At 34.5% G+C, this 22053-nt stretch overlaps 1 protein-coding gene across 3 annotated transcripts in view; it reads left to right on the forward strand.

Annotated features, from left to right (window-relative positions):
- ETHR (ecdysis triggering hormone receptor) overlaps positions 1-22053 on the forward strand; it is a 37131-nt gene that overhangs the window by 8004 nt on the left and 7074 nt on the right. For all 3 annotated transcript variants that reach the window (XM_081990308.1, XM_081990307.1, XM_081990306.1), the window contains exons 3-4: positions 53-263; positions 16852-17032. In XM_081990308.1, the coding sequence (XP_081846434.1) occupies positions 53-263; positions 16852-17032 (392 nt within the window). The remainder of the gene's footprint in view (positions 1-52; positions 264-16851; positions 17033-22053) is intronic.

The following is a 22053-nucleotide window of genomic DNA, read 5'->3' on the forward strand; positions in this document are numbered from 1 at the left end:
TACTGGGTGATCAGTTTATGTCTTTTCCTAACCCTATTTCTTTCTGTTTCAGGTGTTTTGCATAATAATAATGTGTCTGGGAGTAATCGGCAACGTGATGGTGCCCATAGTGATCTTCAAAACGAAAGACATGCGAAACAGCACGAATATTTTTTTAGTGAATCTTAGCATAGCCGATTTGATGGTACTTTTGGTGTGCACGCCAACAGTACTGGTCGAAGTGAACTCCAGGCCTGAGACGTGGGTACTTGGAAGGGAAATGTGTAAGTAAACTTTAACCAGAAGTGTATAAAAATGCCTTAAGGGTTTATCACTGAACGGAAGCTCAATCACTGGTAATAATTGCACATACATGTATGGCCACCTGATTGAAAAGCCGTGTTTTTCTGTTCTCGAAATAATATATGCACCCCTTTCTAACTATTATCGTTAAATATAATGTTTATTAATGCACTATAACCGGATTATCTGCTGCCCTATTTCAGGCTAGAGCAGGTTGTAAATAGTGGTTTATTGTTATGTTTTTAGGGTCCATACTTTTATGCGAACAAAATTAAACAAAATAAAACGGTAAAATATTATTTGTAGCTGGTTTATGGTAAACCTTCCGGTCGTCTTATTAAGACAATAAATTACGTGCCGGAAAAGGGGGTTTGTGCCAAATGTCAGGTTAAATTTGCTCCGGGTACAATTACTAGCAAAACAGCAACAAATTAGGCCATAACTTATGTTTAGAATTCTTCTCTTTGATGATTGCTTTTAAAACAAATCTTTAATCTTAAATTTGATAAAAGTAGAATAAACTTATACAAGGTGAAAAATTATGATAACCTCGGTTTCCTGGACTGGATTGTTTTGGAGCGAGTTGATTTGTCCTGTATACGTTTCAAATATGTAAGTCAGAGTTTTGAGGTTTGTCTCCAGGACTTTAAAGAGTTTAAAATTAACTAACTTGAATTTCACTAAATTTCAGGGTTTAAAACTAATTTACGTTGAATTTCTCCTAAAAACCAAATTACCATAAAACCTTTTTAAAACAAACCCTCTTGATGTATTATTGAAATTTGTGGAACTTTTACCTCGTTCAAAATTCTAATCTACATGAAAACGGTTTTCCTTAAATTCTTTCATTAGAGTTTAATTTCATCAGACTGGCTTCATAAAGTGTAAAGCCCGGCGTGCAACAGATGCGAGTAAAGCCGAAACGGAAAAGGAGAAATTGAGCTTCGAAAATGATTGCGATACTCGTTTTAATCAAGCCGTACACTAAAAGCTCGAGTCCATTAAGGTTTAGTCAGTTTTGCTAAGGCCCAGTACTTTCAGTTCAGAATAACTTTATTCTAAGTATAACATCCATGGAAACCGTGTAATCAGACGCTGCTATTGATCAATTATCCTGAGAATAAATTTATTCGGAGGTGAAAGTACCGGCCCTAAAAGTATTACTTTATGTGACTCCCTTATTACATCTTTTAACAAAAAACTGAAAAGCTTGTTGTTCCACTTTCATAATAATCAAAATATTAACGAAAGTAATTAGCACAATGCAAATGTACGTTGGCGTATTTAATCTTGTAAACCGATAACCAAAAATTTCGTCACTAGGCATAGTAGTGATTAGCATGTACGCTCTGGAACAAGTTTTTCGCATTTAAATTACATTCATATAGATAATGATGTTATTAGTCATTATACTGACATGTCGGCATTTCAAAGGGGGCGGAGTAATTGCTTGCCAGTCCCTGATTTGTCTCGATCTAATCGATCGAAAACATTGTACGATAATAAGGCAAAAATGTGATTTTTCTGTTAAGTTGCTATCATTATTAGTGGCAATTAACTGACTGGCTGCTTTAGTAAGTGATTTTGTTTGCCTAAAATGGAAGTGGAATGTTTTAGACCTGAAATGAAAATATCCAGTTGATTTTGTTGGGGAATGCAAAATATGTTTAGTTTTAATTGTGACTTTAGTCTTAGAAGCTTATAAAATGTTTTACGAGTAGTAGAAGTCAATTTTTAGGTGATTCGGTTCGGATTGACTGCAAACGGTCATTAATACTAGAAGTTGTTGACGTAAATCACTGTTATTCTTAGGAAACACCCTATATTTTATTAATTTATTGAATAGCTCATTCTAAGCTGATTCCAATAATATACAGTTTTATATACTCATTTCTATTATTTTCTAAAATATTAATAAAAAACTGTTTTCTCCATAAATGAAACAATGTAGAGAGAGAGATTGCCCGGTGAATTTGATAGTTCAATTTTTGGGCTTGCAACACTGTAGAGATTAGTTGACACCTGTCAAAAAGAGTCACGTGATTGAAAATGTAGATTAAACTTTGAAAATTTGGGAAATTAAATTTTAGACATTTGCAAGAGTTGAAATTGTAAAATTCACGTCACGTGACGTTGGTAATGCAATTTTAGAGCTTGCAACACTGTAGAGGCCTATTGACACCTGTCAAAAACAGTCACGTGACCTTCAAATTGTTGTTCAAACGTTGCGAAATTGGCAAATTAAATTTAAACAGCTGCAAAAGTTGTAATTGTAAGAGACTTGTCAACGCGACTGTGATAATCCAATTTTTGAGCTTGCAACACTGTAGAGGCCGATTGACACCTGTCAAAAACCGTCACGTGATTGAAAATGTAGTTTAAACTTTAAAAACTTGGAAAATTAAATTTAGACAGTTGCAAGTTGAAATTGCCAAATTCACGTCACATGACCTTGATAATGCAAATTTTGCGCTTGCAACACTGTAGAAGCCGGTTGACACCTGTCAAAAACAGTCACGTGATTGTAAAAATGTAGTTTAAACTTTGAAAATTTGGAAAATCAAGATTTAGACATTTGCAAGAGTTGAAATTGTAAAATTCGAGTCACATGACCTTGATAATGCAATTTTTGACTTTGCAACACTGTAAATGCCAGTTGACATCTGTCGAAAAAAGTCACGTGACATTCAAAATGTAGTTTAAACTTAAAACGATTGGTAAATGAAATTTAGACAGTTGCAAAAGCTGAAATTGTAAAATACACGACACGTGACAGTGATAACGCAATTTTGAACTTGCAACACTGTAATAGCCAGCTGACACCTGTCAAAAAAACACGTGTCACGTGATTTTGAAAATGTTATTTAAACGTTGAAAATTTGGTAACTAAAACAGTTGTAAAAAAATTAAAAGTAATATTAATAATAGTGTTTTTAATGGGTTTTGTTTCTTCAGACAATTTATTTGAGCAATAAAAGATATAAAGATAAAAATAATAGATTTCTTAAATTCATAAACTTCTTCTTTTTCAAATTTTGCAAAATTGGTATATTAGATTTAGACAGCTGCAAAAGTTATAATTGTAATCCAATTTTTGACTTTGCAACACTGTAAATGCTAATTGACATCTGTCGAAAAGAGTCACGTGACATTCAAAATGTAGTTTAAACTTAAAACTGATTAGAAAACATCCAGTTGATTTTGTTGTGGAATGCAAAATATGTTTAGTTTTAATTGTGACTTTAGTTTTAGAAGTTAATCAATGTTTTACGAGTAATAGAAGTAAATTTTTAGGTGATTCTACATTAATTGTACAAAAAAGTAACTATACTGATAACATTAGTAGTAATCAAATATTACAAAAAACTAAGGAATCATTAAGATAAAGAGAGAAAGGAATAGAACAAAAATGTCTGAGAGAAAAGAAAACAGAAGAAACTACTCTGCAAAATTAAAAAGGAAAAACGACAGATCGTATTTATTGTAGATAAACAATTTTTTTTAAAATTTTTGGGTTTTAATTAGGTTAGGTTAGATACATTTTCTCTTAATCGACCTGACTGTACTACTATTAGATGTTTACTACTCCCACTACACTTTAATTGCTATTAGAATACAGAAAATCCCAATCAATCAGTTAAAAACCCTCCTTAAACAACAACTTAGCGAATAAAATATGTTTTCCACCAGTGATTCCCTTTGGTCGTTGAAAGATCAACTTAATACTCGTACATTGTATCTAAATAACGAAATTAGATTGATAAAAGATTGACTTGATTAAACGATAAATAAGTCTTAAGTGGGCAGATGAACGAAAGCATGAGTTATTAGATTGTAAAATTTAAAAATAGCTGTTCCAGGTCCGTGTTTTTTTACGATAACGGCTTGGAGAACTGATCCAATCAATCGAAACGTCGAATAAACTTTTATATGTTAATACACTTATTTTCCGAAGTTTTCAATTTGTATGCGTCTTGTTTAGCTGTAAATAAAGTATTTTGCCTCAGGTTTACTGACATGTTGTTATTGAATTTTTTCGCTTTATGGACAACATCTTTTGAGGTGTTTTACATTGATGAGAAAAAAAATTATCTTTCATTTTGCGTGAAAGAAAAGTTGGCATTTAACTAGAAAGGTGAGATACACTCGTCTGGACCATAACCTTATTTAAGGGCAAAACCTTTTATAAGAAAAAAGGAGCGAGAAAGGCCAATATATAAAAATGGTTTTCCGAAAGTATCCCGCTATGAAAAGACCCTGAAATTAGAAACGTAGTTGTCAGCCAGCTCTGATTGGCAGGAACGATTCTGATAAATCGCAATTATTATCGCCGGCTCTTTTTCAGCAGTTTTTCCTGCCTTGCCTGTTATAACGTCTTCATAAAGTGCGTTTTAAATGAGGTGAGGACGTGTCAATTTGCTCTGAAATTGTTGGCGCTCCTTCAATAAAATTCCATTCATTTTTTAACAATCAACCATTATGGTGCTTCAGTTGGTTAGTTTACAGTTTAATAATTCTTTTAACTGGAACACCTTGTATAAAAACACAGGTGAAACATTGTTTTTGAAGCTGCACCTGCTTAAAACCAGTTGACAAACAACGAAAACCTCATTACTATTAAATTAAGCATCCGATTTCACGTTAATATTAACTCACTCACTAGTTTGACTGATTTAAACGTTATGTCCACTTAAATTAAAACGCTTTTAGTAAATCAAAGTCTCTTTTAATGCTATCGCGGAAGACTTATCTCAAAAATTGGCAGACGACCAACCAACATAATCAACGTTGTGCCAGTAGTTTCTGAGGTTTTGCTATTGTTGAAAAAATGAACGCTATTAAGTTTCTAAGAGCATTTGACTTATATACAGTAGCTTAAAATACCTTGGACCTATACATAAGTGTATAGCATTAAAGAGACTTTCATAATGTATATTAGAGTATCGAAAGAAATTATATTATATCAGGGTGGTCCATGTTAATCCGTCCTGTCAAAAAATAAGTTGACAAGCATTGATTTCCCTGAAAATGATTCCTAAGGACAATACAGTTCTTTAAAGTTTAGTCAGACCAGTTGGAGCAAATTTGGAACAAGTACTTTTGTTGGTAAAGTGTCCAGTGGTGTAGATGGTTTTCAGAAAACCATGGAAGTAATGAATCTAGATGATATACAGAAAGATGGTTTTCATTTTTTTGCCTTATTTTTTGCGTCACTGAATATTTTTCAAAAATTACAGTTTCTTTTACTTTTTCAAAATATAAGTATCTTATAAAATTCCGATTTGAAACTTTGTTTACGAGATAATTGAGTTATTACGTTCAAAGACCCATAACCAACCCAACCCAACTAAAAATTGTCTTAATAAGCTTGAAATATGTCTTTGTAGCCAGTTTTCATAGTTTTCAGACAAACTAAAAGACTTCACTTTTGAAAATTGACTTGAGAGGCTTAAAAATTGCCTTTGTAACCAGTTTCAGACAAATTGAAACCCATCGTCATAGTTTTCAGATAAGTTCAAACATTTTAGTATTGAAAACTGACTTGTAGACATAAAAAACTACTTGGACACCAAAAAGTGACTCTGAAGCAATGAAAAGTGATATCAGAAGCTTAAAATTTCCATTTGAAGTAACTTTTCATGATTTGAAAACACATTTCAGTCTTGAAAATAGTCTTAAATACGGGATATCGATATTAGATTTATGAAAATTGACTTGAAGACTAACTTTTCAAGTTTTTGGGGGCTTTAAAACTGCTTTCAGTTTGAAAAGTTTCTAGACGAGTTTCTAGACTCTCTTTACCAAGTTTTTGACATAGCAGACTTAAAAAACTAATTTTACATTCCCAAAAGCTTAAAAGTGCCATTGTTTTTAGTGCTTTCAGCCTGAAAAATCGAGTTTTAAGGCTCTTTACGATCTTCACAAAGTTTTTGACTTATCAGGCTTAAAGCCTGACGTTAGTCTTGAAAATGTCATTTCAAACTTCTTCACTATTAAATTGACTTCTACACTCATCAGTGTAACGAATTTGACTATTTATAATAGTCAAACTTAAGTTTATTTTTAAAGTTAAGTTTTTTAATCCAGAAAATTGAGTCAATTAAAGTTCTGAAAATAGACTTTTGGACTCTCTCTAGGCTTAGTAAAGTTATTTCTAGTCAACTTTTAGACTATTTTTAGTAGTAAAAAATTAGTTTTATGTGCAACAATCTTTGTCTTGATTTCCGGACTGTTTTTAATGCTTTTAGTTTTGCAATCTGAAAAAACGAATTTTAAGACAATTCCTAGTGGTAAATAACAAGTTTTTCGATTATTCAGTACAAATTTGGACTCTTACAACGCCAGTAAAAATTAGTCCAAAACATTTTTTCAGCGTCAAATTTTACTGGTTAACCTCACAGATAACCAGATTTGAACCATTTTAAAGTAAAAAATACAATAACCCAATCAGACATTTTTGACAGAAAAGTATCTGTATCCATCAATATTAAAATATCATACAGTTCTTTAAACTTTACTTTTAATTTGCATGGTTACCTAACCCAAGCAGACATTTTTGTCAATTTTAAATAATATCCAGTGAGCGCAGAAAATGGAGCGAAAAAATGAAGATTATCCCCCTCTAAACAATTTTGACAAAAGTCACGTGACTTTTTTAAGATTAAACATGGCATTTATAATGTATTAAGTATCAAATTTAGCACCCGGCAGTGAATGAGTTAAATCTAGCACTGCATAAACCCTAATTCAATTGAAATGTATTCTAATCTAGTAAATCCCTTGAAGTAAAAGCTTGTATTCATTTTATCCTAGAATTTATAATAATTGTAGTCGATTTAATGTCCGGGATGGTTTTTGGTATAGGAACCACCGATCACGACGACATTAAACCTTGTTTATGAGAGGATCCGGTAATAAACCGAATCATAAAATTTAAATACACAATGTAAAACGGGGGTTAGGTTCATAATGCTCAAGTGAGCAATTAAATACTTACTCGGATTTCGATGCTATAAAGAGTTTTTTCCTGCTTTCCTATGGTAATTGTGTTGTTCATAAAAAATGTGACTTCAATAATGCTAATATGTCACAAATTTGATTTGGATAACACTCATCAACATCACAAATCAACAAAAAGTTCTTTAATTTATGTTCTGAACCCAATAAGGATAATTTCCATTCGTTTAGGATATAACTAATGGCATTTTTTTAAAACCGGAGGCATGTCATCGTGTTGCTGTTTTCGGTCGAATGAAAAGGGTGTTTTGGCAAATTATATTTTCGACACTTAAATTTATGGATTTTTTTCGTTCGCCCGTGGCCAGTGAATTGTTAATATCTCTGTCAACCACCCTGGCACTGTAATTAAACACATAAAAGAGGAAACTTAGGGTAACATCTGTGCTATCGTCAGTGCCAACTTTATTGGTTTTTGCTTCAGCCTGTTTTAATTAATGGAGTGGATATAGGTTTAAGGACTTCCCTACATAGTTACTGTCCTTATTAAGGGCTTTAATTATCCCGCGGGGCAATTAACATCCCGTGATAAACTATGGGGATGCCTGAAGAAGCACGTAGAATGTGCCGGTTCAATTCGCCATATCCTTTTATATACAGTAATAGAAATTTCTTGCAATCACGTGGACTTTGCGGTGTAATTACCAGTAGCTTTAGTTTAGTAAAAGCTTTCAGCTCGTTTAGGTATCGAGCTAAGTAAATATCCTAGAGTTTATAGAGGAAATAAACGTAAAATCAATTCTGGGTTGGTTAAATAGATCGCACTTTCACATCGTCTTCTTCATTCGAGAAAACGCTTTAAAGTTTCAACATCAAAATTGCCATCTCCTCTTAATCTAGTAAGTCAATATTATATTTACCATCCAAGTTACTTATTCTCTTCCTGAAACTACTAGATTTTAAAATGTAAAAAAACTTAAGTACAACATGAGTAACCCTAATTACATGTTATCTCCTGCAAACATTTGCAGTAGCGCCACTGTTGCATTAACGATGCATTGTAAACGAAACAAGCCGCAGATATCGATCAAAGTGAACGGTTTCATTGTGCGGCATTCACGCGAATGTAAATCACTGTACTCACTTTAGCCACATTGTGAGGGGGACAGAGATGGATGCATTCTGGTAGTGCCCCAAGTACCTTGTTGGGAAGCGGTAATGTTTCGGTCCTCGTTTATCCACATTCTTCAGTCGATTAATAAAACGATTTCGGGAAGATATGATGTTTGTGGTAGTTCCGAGAAAATTAGTACCATCTGCTACATCACATAATGTTGCAATTTTTCTGTTTGCTTCTTTACCAGGGTGACCAAAAGTGTGTTTTTGAGCCGTTTGAACGACCCTGTAATTGTCAAAATAACAAAGTTGCAGATGATGGACAAGACAAGATATCTTGCCTTTCTTGGTTATCAAGACAAGATTTTCTATTAACTCTTCTCTTTGACTTTCTTCGTGTTTTTGGTCATTTCGTGCAATACTTTTGCATTTCTTGCAGTTGATTTTTCTTTGCAAGACATTACCGAGAAAGGTGAAGCCTACTGAGTCTTTTTAGAGGCACTCCTCATCCGTTCCACCAACCGGAACACTGGGAGCAGCCAGGCGTGTGTACCACGAAATTCTCCTTCTCCCTCACCCCTATCTTTTTCAATGCCTCCCCTATTCCTAGAATCTCCGCACTTAAACTGTCCCGCTCGTAATCCTCCCAAAAACTCGTCGTTTTGCCCCAAACCCCCCAGACACCCACTCCCGTCCATCCCTCATACCACCAGCATTGACCTGTTAACCTTCCGTCAAGATCTCCTCCTGCTCCGTCCATGTTCTCCAACCCGGGCATTACTCCCTTACTCTCTCCGTCTCCTCTCTAAATTTGAAGGCAGCCAGATGCCATGGTGGCGTGCCATTGACCACTCTGAGGGTTTCCGTGGCCACCGTCCTGTAACAACAGAAAGTTCCTCTCCGCCGCCTCTAAATGCCTTCTGACTCTGCTGTCATTCGCTCTAACTCCCCAGATCTGACTCCCATACAGCGCTGCCGGTGCTGTCACTCTCTCCGTGATTGCCCTCACTTTCTCTTTGTCCATTCTCCCATTATTTCTACAGAGACTGTTCAATGAATATGCCCTTCCTGTCAATCCTAAGTCCACTCACTACACGCCACTCTCTCCTCCCCCAGACGCACGACCTCCTAGAGGTCTTATCCTACCGTAGTTTTCGATGAACACAGCCCTCGTCTTTGACTTGTTGTATGTCATCAGAGAGACAAGTAAATATTTTTTTATTATACTTAACAGAAAATACTACATTTTCAACTGTTTATAAAATACAGTAAATATGACATTTTCGGAACAGCGCACGGAAATTTTTTCCCGATCCCTCTTTCCGTGCGCTTAATAATAAACATAGATATCCATGATACCTACTAGATATCCTATGGCAACCCGAAGAAAAAAAAGAAACGAGTAATGTGTCTATAGCAACGATTTATTTATTAATGACAAATTTTATTTTCTGTCAGTGAAAATTAAGTATTTATGTATTTATTACATTTTGCAAAAATGAATTCAGATTGTGAAGAAAATCGGGATATTCCCGAAAATATCTTACAACGAGCGGCAGAAGTGAGTGCAGATTTATTACCAGTGAAATCCAGGTTGAGATATGAACAAGAATATAACAGTTTTACCGAATGGCGGACTCAGAAACGAATCAAAATTGTGAGTGACGATATTCTTTTAGTATATTTTTCTGAAAAAGCCAACACTATGAAATCCTCCACTTTATGGAGTCGATTCTCTATGTTAAAGAGGTGTTTGGCAATAAAAGAAAATACTCACCATCAATATCCAAAAACGATTGCTTTTTTGAAACGACAAGCTGTAGGATATATACCAAAGAAATCCAAGATTCTTACAGCAGAACAAGTAACCAAATTTTTATGTGAAGCTTCAGATGGAGAATATCTACTAGCAAAAGTAATTTTAGTGTTTGGCATCTTCGGTGCATGCCGCAGAGATGATTTAATACGTTTCAGTTTAGATGATGTGGAAGATAATGGGCGTTTCCTTGTCGTGTTCTTACGAGATGGAAAAACTCACAGGTCAAGAAGTTTTACCATTACCAATGAAAATTGCAAATTCGATCCCTGTACAATTTACCGTAAATACGCAGATCTCCGCCCTAAACATATGGAGAGTAGAAGATTATTTGTTGCATACCGAAACCAAAGATGTTACGCTCAACATGTTGGGTGCCATACTATCAGTGGTATTCCAAAACTTGTTGCAAAATACCTAAAACTAAAAAATCCCGAAGAATATACCGGACATGGGCTAAGGCGCTCTTCGGCAACCATGTTGGTGGAAAACGGCGGTGATTTGCTCACTTTGAAAAGACACGGAGAATGGCTTTCTTCCAATGTAGCAGAAGAATATATAGAAGAGTCCATACAAAGAAAAATTGAAGTATCACGGAAGTTACAACATCTGTAACAGTCAATCAAGAGAACCAAAGCACACACTGCTAAACATCTTTAGCAGAGTCTTTAGTTCAACAAAAAGAAATGCAAAAGGGATTGAGCTTCAACAATAATACGAATTGTACAATAAATATAACTATTAATAATAACGGTTCTGTCCAAAATTAATTTTCTTAGAATTACCTACTTGTATTTTTTTTGTTAATTTTAGTTGTATGTACTTACATTTTTACTGTTTTAAAAATAAAAATAAATATTCCCGATTTTCTTAATAATTTTTTGCGATATTTTTTGTTTATGTTGATTTCAGGTACCTAAGTATAATAAAAAATATCGTTCATTACTCGTCCAGAAATGGATTTTCCGTTCTTGCATGACTTCCCGTGTTCGGCTGCGCCTCACACGAGAATTTGTCACGCGCGCACGGAAAAATCCTCATTTCTGTACTGGTAATGAAATATACTATTGTCCTGTATTGCAAGGAAAGACAATATGAAGATAAACGTAATACACTTCTTATGCAAGATTATTTAGTAAGGATGATTAGCATGCATGCACTGCACAGTGGATAATTTGTGATTGATCAAAAAAAGAAGCTTTAGCTTGCTGGTTTTTCTTGACCAATCACAACCTACTGATGTATGCAAATGTGAACATGATGATGACATAACAAGTTGAACAAACTTGCTAAGAAAATGCAATAAATCCTGCTACAAAATATTGACCTTTCCTTTTCAACCCACTTCACACTAATGCCCTCGACCTTGAATGATTGATATCCACCCTTCGTTTCGATTAAAAGGTCCTGTAACAAGACCGCGTTAATGTTACATCATAATGGTCCCGAGATGACCTTGGTTTTATGTAACTTTCGAACTCCCACAGGCTCCGGATGATAAAATGACTCTTTACGGCCGATTTATGGCCTTAAGACGCGATTATTGATTAGCCCCAAGTGTCGATAATAACTTGGGTTTTATGACTGTCACGCGTAACACCTCCAAATTATTATTTCCAGTAAATTTTCCTAGACAATATTTTATGTTTACTCTGTAAACAATAGCAGTCAAAATCCGTATAAGTAGACATCCCATAAATATCTTGCATTCTTCTGTCGAATAAGAAAATAAATACGATATCTCCATGGGACCAGACGGGAATGGCAAATATTCTACTCACATATAAATTGACTCTTAACTATATATCTTGTCTTTTTCCGTGTCAGCAGTTCTTCAATGGTTCAGGCAAACCTATAAATCACGCTATAAAGTTCCAAGAAATAACCCTCTAATAGCTGGAAAATCATTGCAATACTTATTTCTGGAGAAACGTTTATGTTAATTTTCCAACCCACACAAACCAAAACCAGTTTCATTCAATAGTTCTTTTTTTTGATATTGACCTCTTCTCGTTTTCGAGGCTGCGCCTATGGATGGCAATTTTCTGCCATAAACCGTGATCAATTTGTGGTCTGACACAATAAGCGCAGGTATTGTCCAAAAACCGCAAATATTTAAACGGCCCACCTTATAAACGTTTTTCAGCCGCCTCATGACTAAAATGTCTCATTGAAATTCCGAACGGGTCAAAAGAAATTCTACTCGCTCGGTTTCGAAGTGTGCACCAGCCTTAATATGGACCTACAGATGTTTGTTTTAAATCTCTCCGGTAGCGAATGTAATTGTCTTCTTGTTTTCTTCTTTGTGACCGAACGAAGATAAACAGCGGGAAGAATGGCGCATTAAACTGTTTCGGTAGCTGAAAAACTGGCAATTTTCCATTGGGCGAACTGAACTTAACTGGAGATTCAACAGGCCTTGTATCCAATTCAGCTTTGCTAATCCTAGTTTATTGGAGCTCCCGGTCTATTTACAATGACACGAATGAGCCTATTTGCAGTCTTTTCGAGTTGTAAACAGACAAGTTAAGCTAAATTACTACTCTAAACAGCGAACAGGTGAAAGAGTCTGATGATAGTGAATCAGGCGAATCCGGAGGCCATTTAGTTAATTCTTTTTGTCCGGTTAATCCATTATTTATGACAGGACTGCAGACGCGTTATCGATGATTTTGTAATAAACCGTCCATAAAATGCTAATTTGACAAATTAGAAACGGGCAAATTCCTTTCGTTATCTATGTATTGGTATCTGTATCCATCAATATTAAAATATCACAAAGTTTTTTAAACTTTACTCTTCATTTGCATGGTTAACTAATCGGTATAATGTAGGTTTGTGATTACGTTTTATAATGCAATTATGCAAATCGTCGATGCAAGTGGGCGACACTTTTAATTCAGGGATATTTTAAAAATCGGAAAAAATATGTCGGTTGTAGGTAGGCGAACCAAATACGAAAAGGTCATCGGAACCGTAATGAAAGCGATATTATTATATGCAAATCGTGCTTAACAAGCAACTCGTTTAATACGAAAGACTTAATGACCGTAATTGTTCATTTATGTTTATGGAGACGCCACTGAGGTTACAAACCTTATTGATCAGATATTGCAAATCAAAAATAATTCCTGCGAATGCTAGAGGCAAATTTTGGCAGTTTTGACATTAGTGACAGATATCATGTGCTTCTTGGAGGATAACTTAATTAGCCAGATAGTCACGTGACTACTGTCACAATAACGGTCATAAATCTCAGAAACACGTTTTGTATCGAATAACGCAAACCCTGATTTTTGCAACTTTTTAGTTTGACAGAGAAAAAATTGCTTGTCAAACCGACTTGGAGTGAGAAAATGACTGTTTTAAGCACATTTTTGAAATCCTCATCAAATTTCCTATTCACTAACTTGAAAAAACACTACAAGATTTGGTACAGTGAGGGAGAAAAGTTGAACTGTCAGAAACACAGTTTGAAAGGACAGTCAGGGAAAAAATCGCTTGTAAAACCCACTTGGAGTGACCAAATGACTGTTTTAAGTATATTTTTGGAATTCTTATTAAATTTCCTATCTAATAATTGGAAAAAACGCTACAAAATTTGGTACAGTCAGGGAAAAAAACGGTGTCAAAAGTGAAACTGCGAGAAACACAGTTTAAAATGACAGTCAGTGAAAAAATTGCCTGTAAAACCCACTTGGATTGACCAAAAGACTGTTTTAAGCACGTTTTTGAAATTCTTATTAAATTTTGTATTTATTTACCTGAAAAAACACTACAAGATTTGGTACAGTCAGGGAGAAAGCGGTGTCAAAAGTTGAAGTGCCAAAAACACAATTTGAAAGGACTGTCAGGGTCAAAATCGCCTGTAAAACGCAGTTGGAGTGACCAAATGACTGTTTTAAACACATTTTGGGAATCCTCATTAAATTTCCTATCCAATAACCAGAAAAAACACTATAAGATTTGATACAGTCAGAGAGAAAAGCCGTGTCAAAAGTTGAATTGCCAGAATCATAGTTTGAAAGGACAGGTAGGGAAAAAATTGCCTGTAAAACCCACTTGGAGTGACTAAATGACTGTTTTAAACACATTTTGGGAATCCTCATTAAATTTCCTATCCAATAACCAGAAAAAACACTATAAGATTTGGTACAGTCAGAGAGAAAAGCCGTGTCAAAAGTTGAACTGCCAGAAACACAATTTGAAAGGACAGTCAGGGACAAAATCGCCTCTAAAACCCACTTGGAGTGACTAAATGACTGCTTTAAGCACATTTTTGAAATCCTTATTAAATTTCCTATCTAATAATTTGAAAAAACGCTACAAAATTTGGTACAGTCATGGAAAAAAGCGGTGTCAAAAGTTAAACTGCCATAAACACAGTTTGAAATGACAGTCAGAGACTAAATCATTTGTAAAATCCACTTGTAGTGAGCAAATGACTGTTTTAAGCACATTTTTGGAATCCTCATTAAATTTTCTATCCCATAACCTAAAAAACGCTACAAGATTTGGTATAGTCAGGGAGAAAAGTGGTGTCAAAGTTTGAGCTGGCAGAAATACAGTTGGAAAAAATAGTCAGGAACGAAATTGCCTGTAAAACCCACTTGGAGTGGAAAAATAACTGTTTTAAGCACATTTTTGGAATCTTCATTAAATTTCCAATAACCTAAAAAAATACTACAAGATTTGGTACAGTCAGAAAGAAAAGCCGTGTCAAAAGTTGAACTGCCAAAAACATATAATTTGAAAGGACAGGCAGGGAAAAAATTGCCTGTAAAACCCACTTGAAGTGCCTAAATGACTGCTTTAAGCACATTTTTGAAATTATTATGAAATTTCCTATCTAATAATTTGAAAAAACTCTAGAAAATTTGGTACAGTCAGGAAAAAAAGCGGTGTTAAAAGTTAAACTGCTAGAAACACAGTTTAAAAGGACAGTCAGGGACAAAATCGTTCGTAAAACCCACTTGGAGTGACTAAATGACTGTTTTTATCACATTTTTGGAATTCCTATCCAATAACCAGAAAAAAACACTATAAGATTGAATACAGTCAGGGAGAAAAGCGGTGTCAAAATTTAAACTGACAGAAACACAGTATTTGTAGTAGTTGTACCAGTAATTTACTGGTAAATTTCTTGGTAAAGTCAAATATTAACTTTTACCGCTAATTTACCCATAACTACTTATGACCAAGAGTTTTTTCAGTTTCTTGTATTTTTCTGCAAAATAATCAGTTCGTTTGAATCTGAGCTGAAAGCTTTTTAGTAGTAAAGAAAGTGGAAATAAGATACCGCTTACTAATCTTTTACTGCAGAAAGACAATGAATGCAAAACCCTGTCAAACTTTAAGGATTACATATCAGAGAATTACAGTACAAAACGTACAGGTGTATTCACTTAAGTCGTGTTGTACTTCAATCAAGCTTATTGAAACAACACACATTTACATAACTATTTTAGATGTAGTAACTTGTTGAACGTTTCTGTTATTGGGAAATTTCACTTGGACGCCTCTGAAAGTCCCTTTAAGGCCCAAATCCCAACCAGCTCCTAATAAACCATTGTGGTGCGCTGGTTTTTCCTGGCGGCTAACAAGAAAAGTATCCCGATTGAATTATACGTTCATAAATCTGGTCGAAGCGTCGCAAGGAATAACAAATGTAAATTATTTCTTGTCGGGCCTATTTGCATAAGCTCGGCCATGTGTCATTTTAATGGGCTCCTCAACAATTTATATGTCATTTCACATTTCTGATTTTAGTTATGGATGTCCGATTTAATGCGCGCATAAACAAGCCCGGATTACAGATTTGCATAAACCAGCAAATAATTTTTTTTTTCGTTTACCTCCCCCAAAAAGACCTGAAGGAACCAGTGTGTGTTTAATTTTGTATAATAAGTCAAGGGCTGGAAGCTTGATTACTTTATCCTGAATGTTAATAGCGTTATTTTGGTGTTTCCTGGATTACAATATTCAAAGTCTGCGTTTGACGTCATGCTCCATAAAGTAACAGGAATTTACTTATTAGACCCTCCTCCACCTTGCCAGGGAATTTTAATGTTCTAGTTAAAACTATCACGAGTTGAATAAACCTCACTTAATGAGGTTTAATATTCCTATTTTCCAATCACTTGTTATGACTGAACTGGAACAAATCTATTACTAAAATACACAGAATTGAGTTAATCGAGAAAAACTCGTTTGATGGATTATCAGCACAAACTAATACTTCAATTGCCAAGTAGTTAGTATAACCAGTAATTAGTTCAAAAATCAATTTTTAAAAAGGGCAAAGTTCTGCAAAATATTTCCTGAAGAAAAAGATTCGCATGCAAATTCACGTTGGTCGTGTTTTCAATAAGGAATCCTTTTGTTTTTTTTTGTTTGCTTTCCCTTCAAAGAGCGACTTTTATGTCCATTTCGCGAAAAGGAAGCCTTTTTGTTGCCAGCTATTTTTGGAATGAAACTTTCCCGACAAAAATATTAGATGATCTGGTCTTTTGAACATTATACCATTATTTTAACGTAGAAAAAGTTGGCAAGAAAAACGAAATCGATCGGTACAAAGATAAAAACTAATGTATTTTAATTAGATTGATTTGTTGATGTAATTTGATCAAAAAAAGCAGTCAATTACAAACTACGAACTTGAATAATTTTTTGTTTTGTAGGTAAAGCAGTACCCTTTGTAGAACTGACCGTAGCCCATGCCTCAGTCCTCACAATTTTAGCCATAAGTTTCGAAAGATACTATGCCATATGCAAACCACTCAAAGCAGGGTACATTTGCACCAAAGCCAGAGCTTCCATAATTTGCCTATTGGCGTGGTTTGTTGCCGCCGTGTTCACTAGGTAAGTCTCCATTAACACGAACAAATTGCTTGCTGCTATCAGCTTTCTGTATCACATGCATGACAACATTTAACCATGTTTTGTACATTCCTTTTGAATGGCTTAGTTACTAATTACCACCAAACTATCAATTCTCCCATTACAAAGGTAATTAAAACTAAATTTAGACCGATTTAATTAAATTTACGATGTTCTAATTAAAGTAGCGTCTTGAAAAGTATTCCTAAAGAATTTTCTAAACATTGACGGTTTGTCGAGAGAAAATTTACGACAAAAACGATAAAAATCGTTTCGAACTCATTAAGCGATACCAGATATTATCAACAAGTTTCCCGACATACAAATACAAGAGTAACAATTTGGATGAGAGCCAATGCAATAACAGTCAAAAATGCGAAATGGTTCGGATGATGTAGGTGAATAAACCTGAGTTGTTTTCTGATAAATCGCCCGCATAAATTTACTCGAGGAAATGTTTCGGGCAAGTTGAATGTTTCAGTGATATGCGTGAAGAATTTTAGCAAACCCATTTAGGCAGCTTTTGAATGCTAATAACTACCAAGACTACCAGAAATAAAACTGAACGACCCCACCAAAATATATACCATAAAAAGAAATAGTTTTCAAAACGTTAACGTGACAATTAGCAGGCCTATTTATGACTATTAGCTGACGGTGCAGCTGTTTTTGAATTTCTGGTGATTGTGTTGACTGTTTTATGTGTTTTTCCTAAAATTTATGTTTGAACTGGTGAATCTTAACTCCTCAATACTAGGAAGTCTGAAGTAAATCACCCGATAACTAGCAGGTTAAGTTATCAGTATCAAACTTATTTTATAGCTTTATGAGTGAAATTTTGACATTTGGCCCTTAGGCAATCCTGTTCTAAACGTGGAAACAGGCAAATTCAATCCTATAGGTACAAAGCAACGAAACATACTTGAAAAGAAAGAAAATCAGTTTGACATTAGTAGTATAGTTATTTACCTAACAAGTGAGGAAAGTACTTTCCCGCACGAGACTGCAGTTAAAGGGCAGGAAAGACGCTTTCCGCACAATGTTGCCAGGTCTACTGTTACCGTTTTTGTAGTTCTTCTACCGTTCTCCTGTTTTTTTATATATAATCTACCGTTTTTAATTACGTTATTGCCATTATGTTGGTTGTGAAACTTTTTATATACTTTTCCAGTTTATTGTTAGTTTTACTAGAATTTGCAAGAATTACATTTTAACACAGTTTTCGAAACAAGACGATTTTCTGAGACTTAACAGTTATTTTGACAATTGTCTCCTTATAGTCTAGCTTAATAGTGTTCTACGATCACATGACAACTGTCACTAATGTCAAAACTGTCAAACCATGCTCAAAAGTTGGAAAAATCAGGATTTAGAAACGTTTTCTTGCAGTATTTGATATAAAACGAGTTTCTGAGTTTTATGACAGTTATTTTGACAATTATTACGTGACTGTCTAGCGAAATAGTGTTCTTCAATCACGTGACAAATGTCACTAAAGTCAAAACTGTCAAACCATGCTGAAAAGTTGGAAAAATCAGGGTTTAGAAACGTTTTCTTGCAGTATTTGATACAAAACGAGTTTCTGAGATTTATAACAGTTATTTTGCCAATCGTCACGTGACCGTCTAACTAAATAGTGTTCTACCATCTCGTGACAACTGTTACTAACGTCAAAACTGTCGAACCATGCTCTGAAGTTGCCGAAATCAGGATTTAGAAACGTTTTTTTTGCAGTATTCGATATAAAGAGTGTTTTTGGGATTTATGATTTTTGACAATGGTCACGTGACTGCCTAGCTAAATTATCCTTTATAACCACGTGATATCTGTCACTAATGTCAAAACTTAAAATAATTATTAATAAAAAAATGAAAAATCTGCATTTTTGAAGTACGGTTTTTATAAGCAAGAATCAATGAGTAAAGTAATCAGTTTGACTGATTGTTCTATCGCCATTAAATATTTTGACTTGGCAACACTGTTTCCGCATGTGTTCTTCGAGTATAATTTTTCGTTAAATTGAATGAAATTGTATAGTAACATTACTAAAATGAAAGCCTGTGTTTGCAAGGATGATCAAACATGTATTCTTAACTGAGAAATCGGTAAAGTTACTTTTCCGCACTAATTTTTTCTCCTCCGCACTAATTTTCGCTCTACACATATAAACTTCAGAATTGCAAGTTTATTATACATTTACTGATCTTGCAATGCGAAAAAGTAACTTTACCGCACTAGTGTGGAAAAGTACTTCTTCCCACACTCAAATGAGTGCGAAAAAGTGCACTTTACCGCAACCGAGTAGGAAAATGCATTTTATACCATCATCAGTACATTTTTGGCATTTATAACATTTGGTTGTGTGTTTTTTTTTGTTTAGTCAATTTTTGTATATGACAACCATCAAAATCCTCTCCATAAAGCTGTAAAACCACAACAAATTCTTAAAACCCAGTCAAATCAGTATACACAGTACCAAAGGTATTTTATAACTTTATGAGTGGAATTTCGACAGTTACAGGTCAAATTCGATCTCAGAAAGGTACAAAACAACGAACCATACTTTTGTTGTAAATACTTACCACAGACGTAGAATAAGTACAGTATTCTACACGCGCGTAATTTACACGATTTACACGACACTCGTCTTGGGCTTGTGTTGCACACAGACATGCAAACTTTGTGAGTAATAGCTATCATTACATGCTCATACGTTTTTCTCTCATTTCTCTATCCGATTTCATTTTTTCCATATTTTCTTCTAAAGATCTTTGTTTCTGATTTTCTTTCTCCAGTTTTAGCATGATTATTCTCGTTTTGTTTTTCCATAGAGCTTCCAGTTTAATTTCTTCTTGCGATTTTTAAGGAGTTTCACGTCCTGTAAGTAATTCCTCAAAAGTCTTCCTTGTTTTGACTAAGAAATACGTGTATGATGATGTTTCAAACTAATAATCGGAAAATGTCATGTTATCCTGATTTCTGCGAACAAACCTTTAGTCAAAAACTCTCCACTAAAATTCTTAGAAGTTATATTATTGTATAGCTAAAATTATTCATATGTAAAAAAGAAACAACAATAATGTTGATTTATCCGTATAGCTTAATCTTCTTTGACAAGGTGTTTACATTCGGTGCTTGTTTAATGCTAATTCCGTTAACGTTTTCCGTATAAGGAAACCCGATGACCTGACATGTTTGAAAATTTAAAGTTTCTTTTGTGCCCATCAAATTGTGAGAAATAGTCGTTTAACAAATTGGATTGTACGAAAATAGCGTTTAACAAGTCGTCAATTAGTGCTCAAAAATAGATGGTGTAAAACAAAATGGGACAGCTTTTAACTTCTTACATTCCTGTTTGTTTTCCTCTTGAAACGACATTGTCGAATCCAACACTCACTCAGGTGTTTGCGGTCTAAAAATATTATTTTACCGAACAAACTTGCTAGACATGTTGAGTTTGAACCAACTTTCCTGACAGTTCAGTCATTGTAATCTGCATTTTTTGGGGATTAAGCCAGCACTTGCAAGTTAACCAAGCCTGGAGACAATTAGGGTTCCTTGACGAATGTCCGGAGTGCTTTTGAGTAATTTATCCACCCTTAACCAGTTAAGGGCAAAGGCCTGATTACGGTCTTATCTTCTGCAATCTCTCGGTTCTAATTGGCCTGAATTGCCTGGCAATATTCGTCAATTCCAGTCCTCCAGGGAGTAGGAAATAAAATTACGCACTGATGCATCTTTTCCTTGTTTCTGTTGGTTGTTTTCTTTATACTAAGTCCAGTATAAACTACTTAACAAACAATATTTTCTAGAAACAAATCTTTGACAACATCTACAATAAATGGTCAGACAGTTCAAATAGGGTCCTAATAAAATTTATAGGTCTTGGAAAGTAGTTTTCCTTGTAATACATTGGTTTCTTTACTCGTTTCACGGATGACATTTACTTGAATTTAGGGCAGGCTGCTTCTTTTTAAAACCCTTTTCTAATGGTAAAAGGGCGCGTTCGCATTTGCACACAAGTCTTCGTTTCAGCGGAAAAATCCTATATAAACGGTATCAAATAAAGTCCAGTTTTGTGGATTCAATAAAGAGCGATATCGAAAGTTATAAATCTGGACAAAAAAATATTGGCAAAAGTATCGGGAGCGATAAGGGCCCATTTCTTTTGTATTTGTTTAATATGTTGAAACCCGATAGGATCTGAAAGGTGGAGCAGCCGAATCGCGAAAGTTCACTGGCCCACAATGACGTCAAGGAAAATGAACGACCCGTCCGAAAATATTAAGGAAATTTGTCAATGTTGGTTATTAATGTGAATTGCCCCGAGTGGATTGTTTACACAGTATTTATCTTAATTTTATCGCCTATTTATTTAATAGACTCTTGGGAGTGTTATTCTTGGTTATTAAAGGAAACCATTAAGTCCTCTTTATTGTTCTTGGTCTTTTACTTAACTCGTCTAGTTATTTTAAGCTAATTTTGCACTTTCAAGATAAATGAAAAACACCTCAAACTTGTTTGACCTACATAATAACATATGTATTCTCTGCCACACAACTAGAAAGATAATATCTCTCATATATAAAATGCTGTGCTTTATGGCTTTTTTCATGGCATAAAACTGACCCTAAACTGGATTTGGTGGCACGATGGGGATCCATTAAGCCTACTTTACATAATACATATACCGGGTGAAAAAACTAAATTGCTGAAAATGCTGAAAACTGTCTATACAAGGTAGTACAGTTTTAAGTGCCAATAATTCACCATTTGATAGCTAATCAAAAAATAAGTTGACTTGCCTTATCATTTTTCTGAAAAACGTTTCTTAAGGAAGATACAGTCCTCAAAATTTCAATTTAAAAAATCGTTTTATAGTTTAAAACTGAACATCCAAGACTTGTGAAAGTCCAAATTTGTACTGAATAGTCTAAAAACTTGCTTTTTACTATTAGGAATGGTCTTATGATTCGCTTTCTCAGACTGCCCTCCTGGTTGAG

The sequence above is a fragment of the Ips typographus genome, linkage group LG11 (assembly GCF_016097725.1).
Source record: "Ips typographus isolate SLU linkage group LG11, UJ_Ityp_2.0, whole genome shotgun sequence".
NCBI classification, from domain to species: Eukaryota; Metazoa; Arthropoda; class Insecta; order Coleoptera; family Curculionidae; genus Ips; species Ips typographus.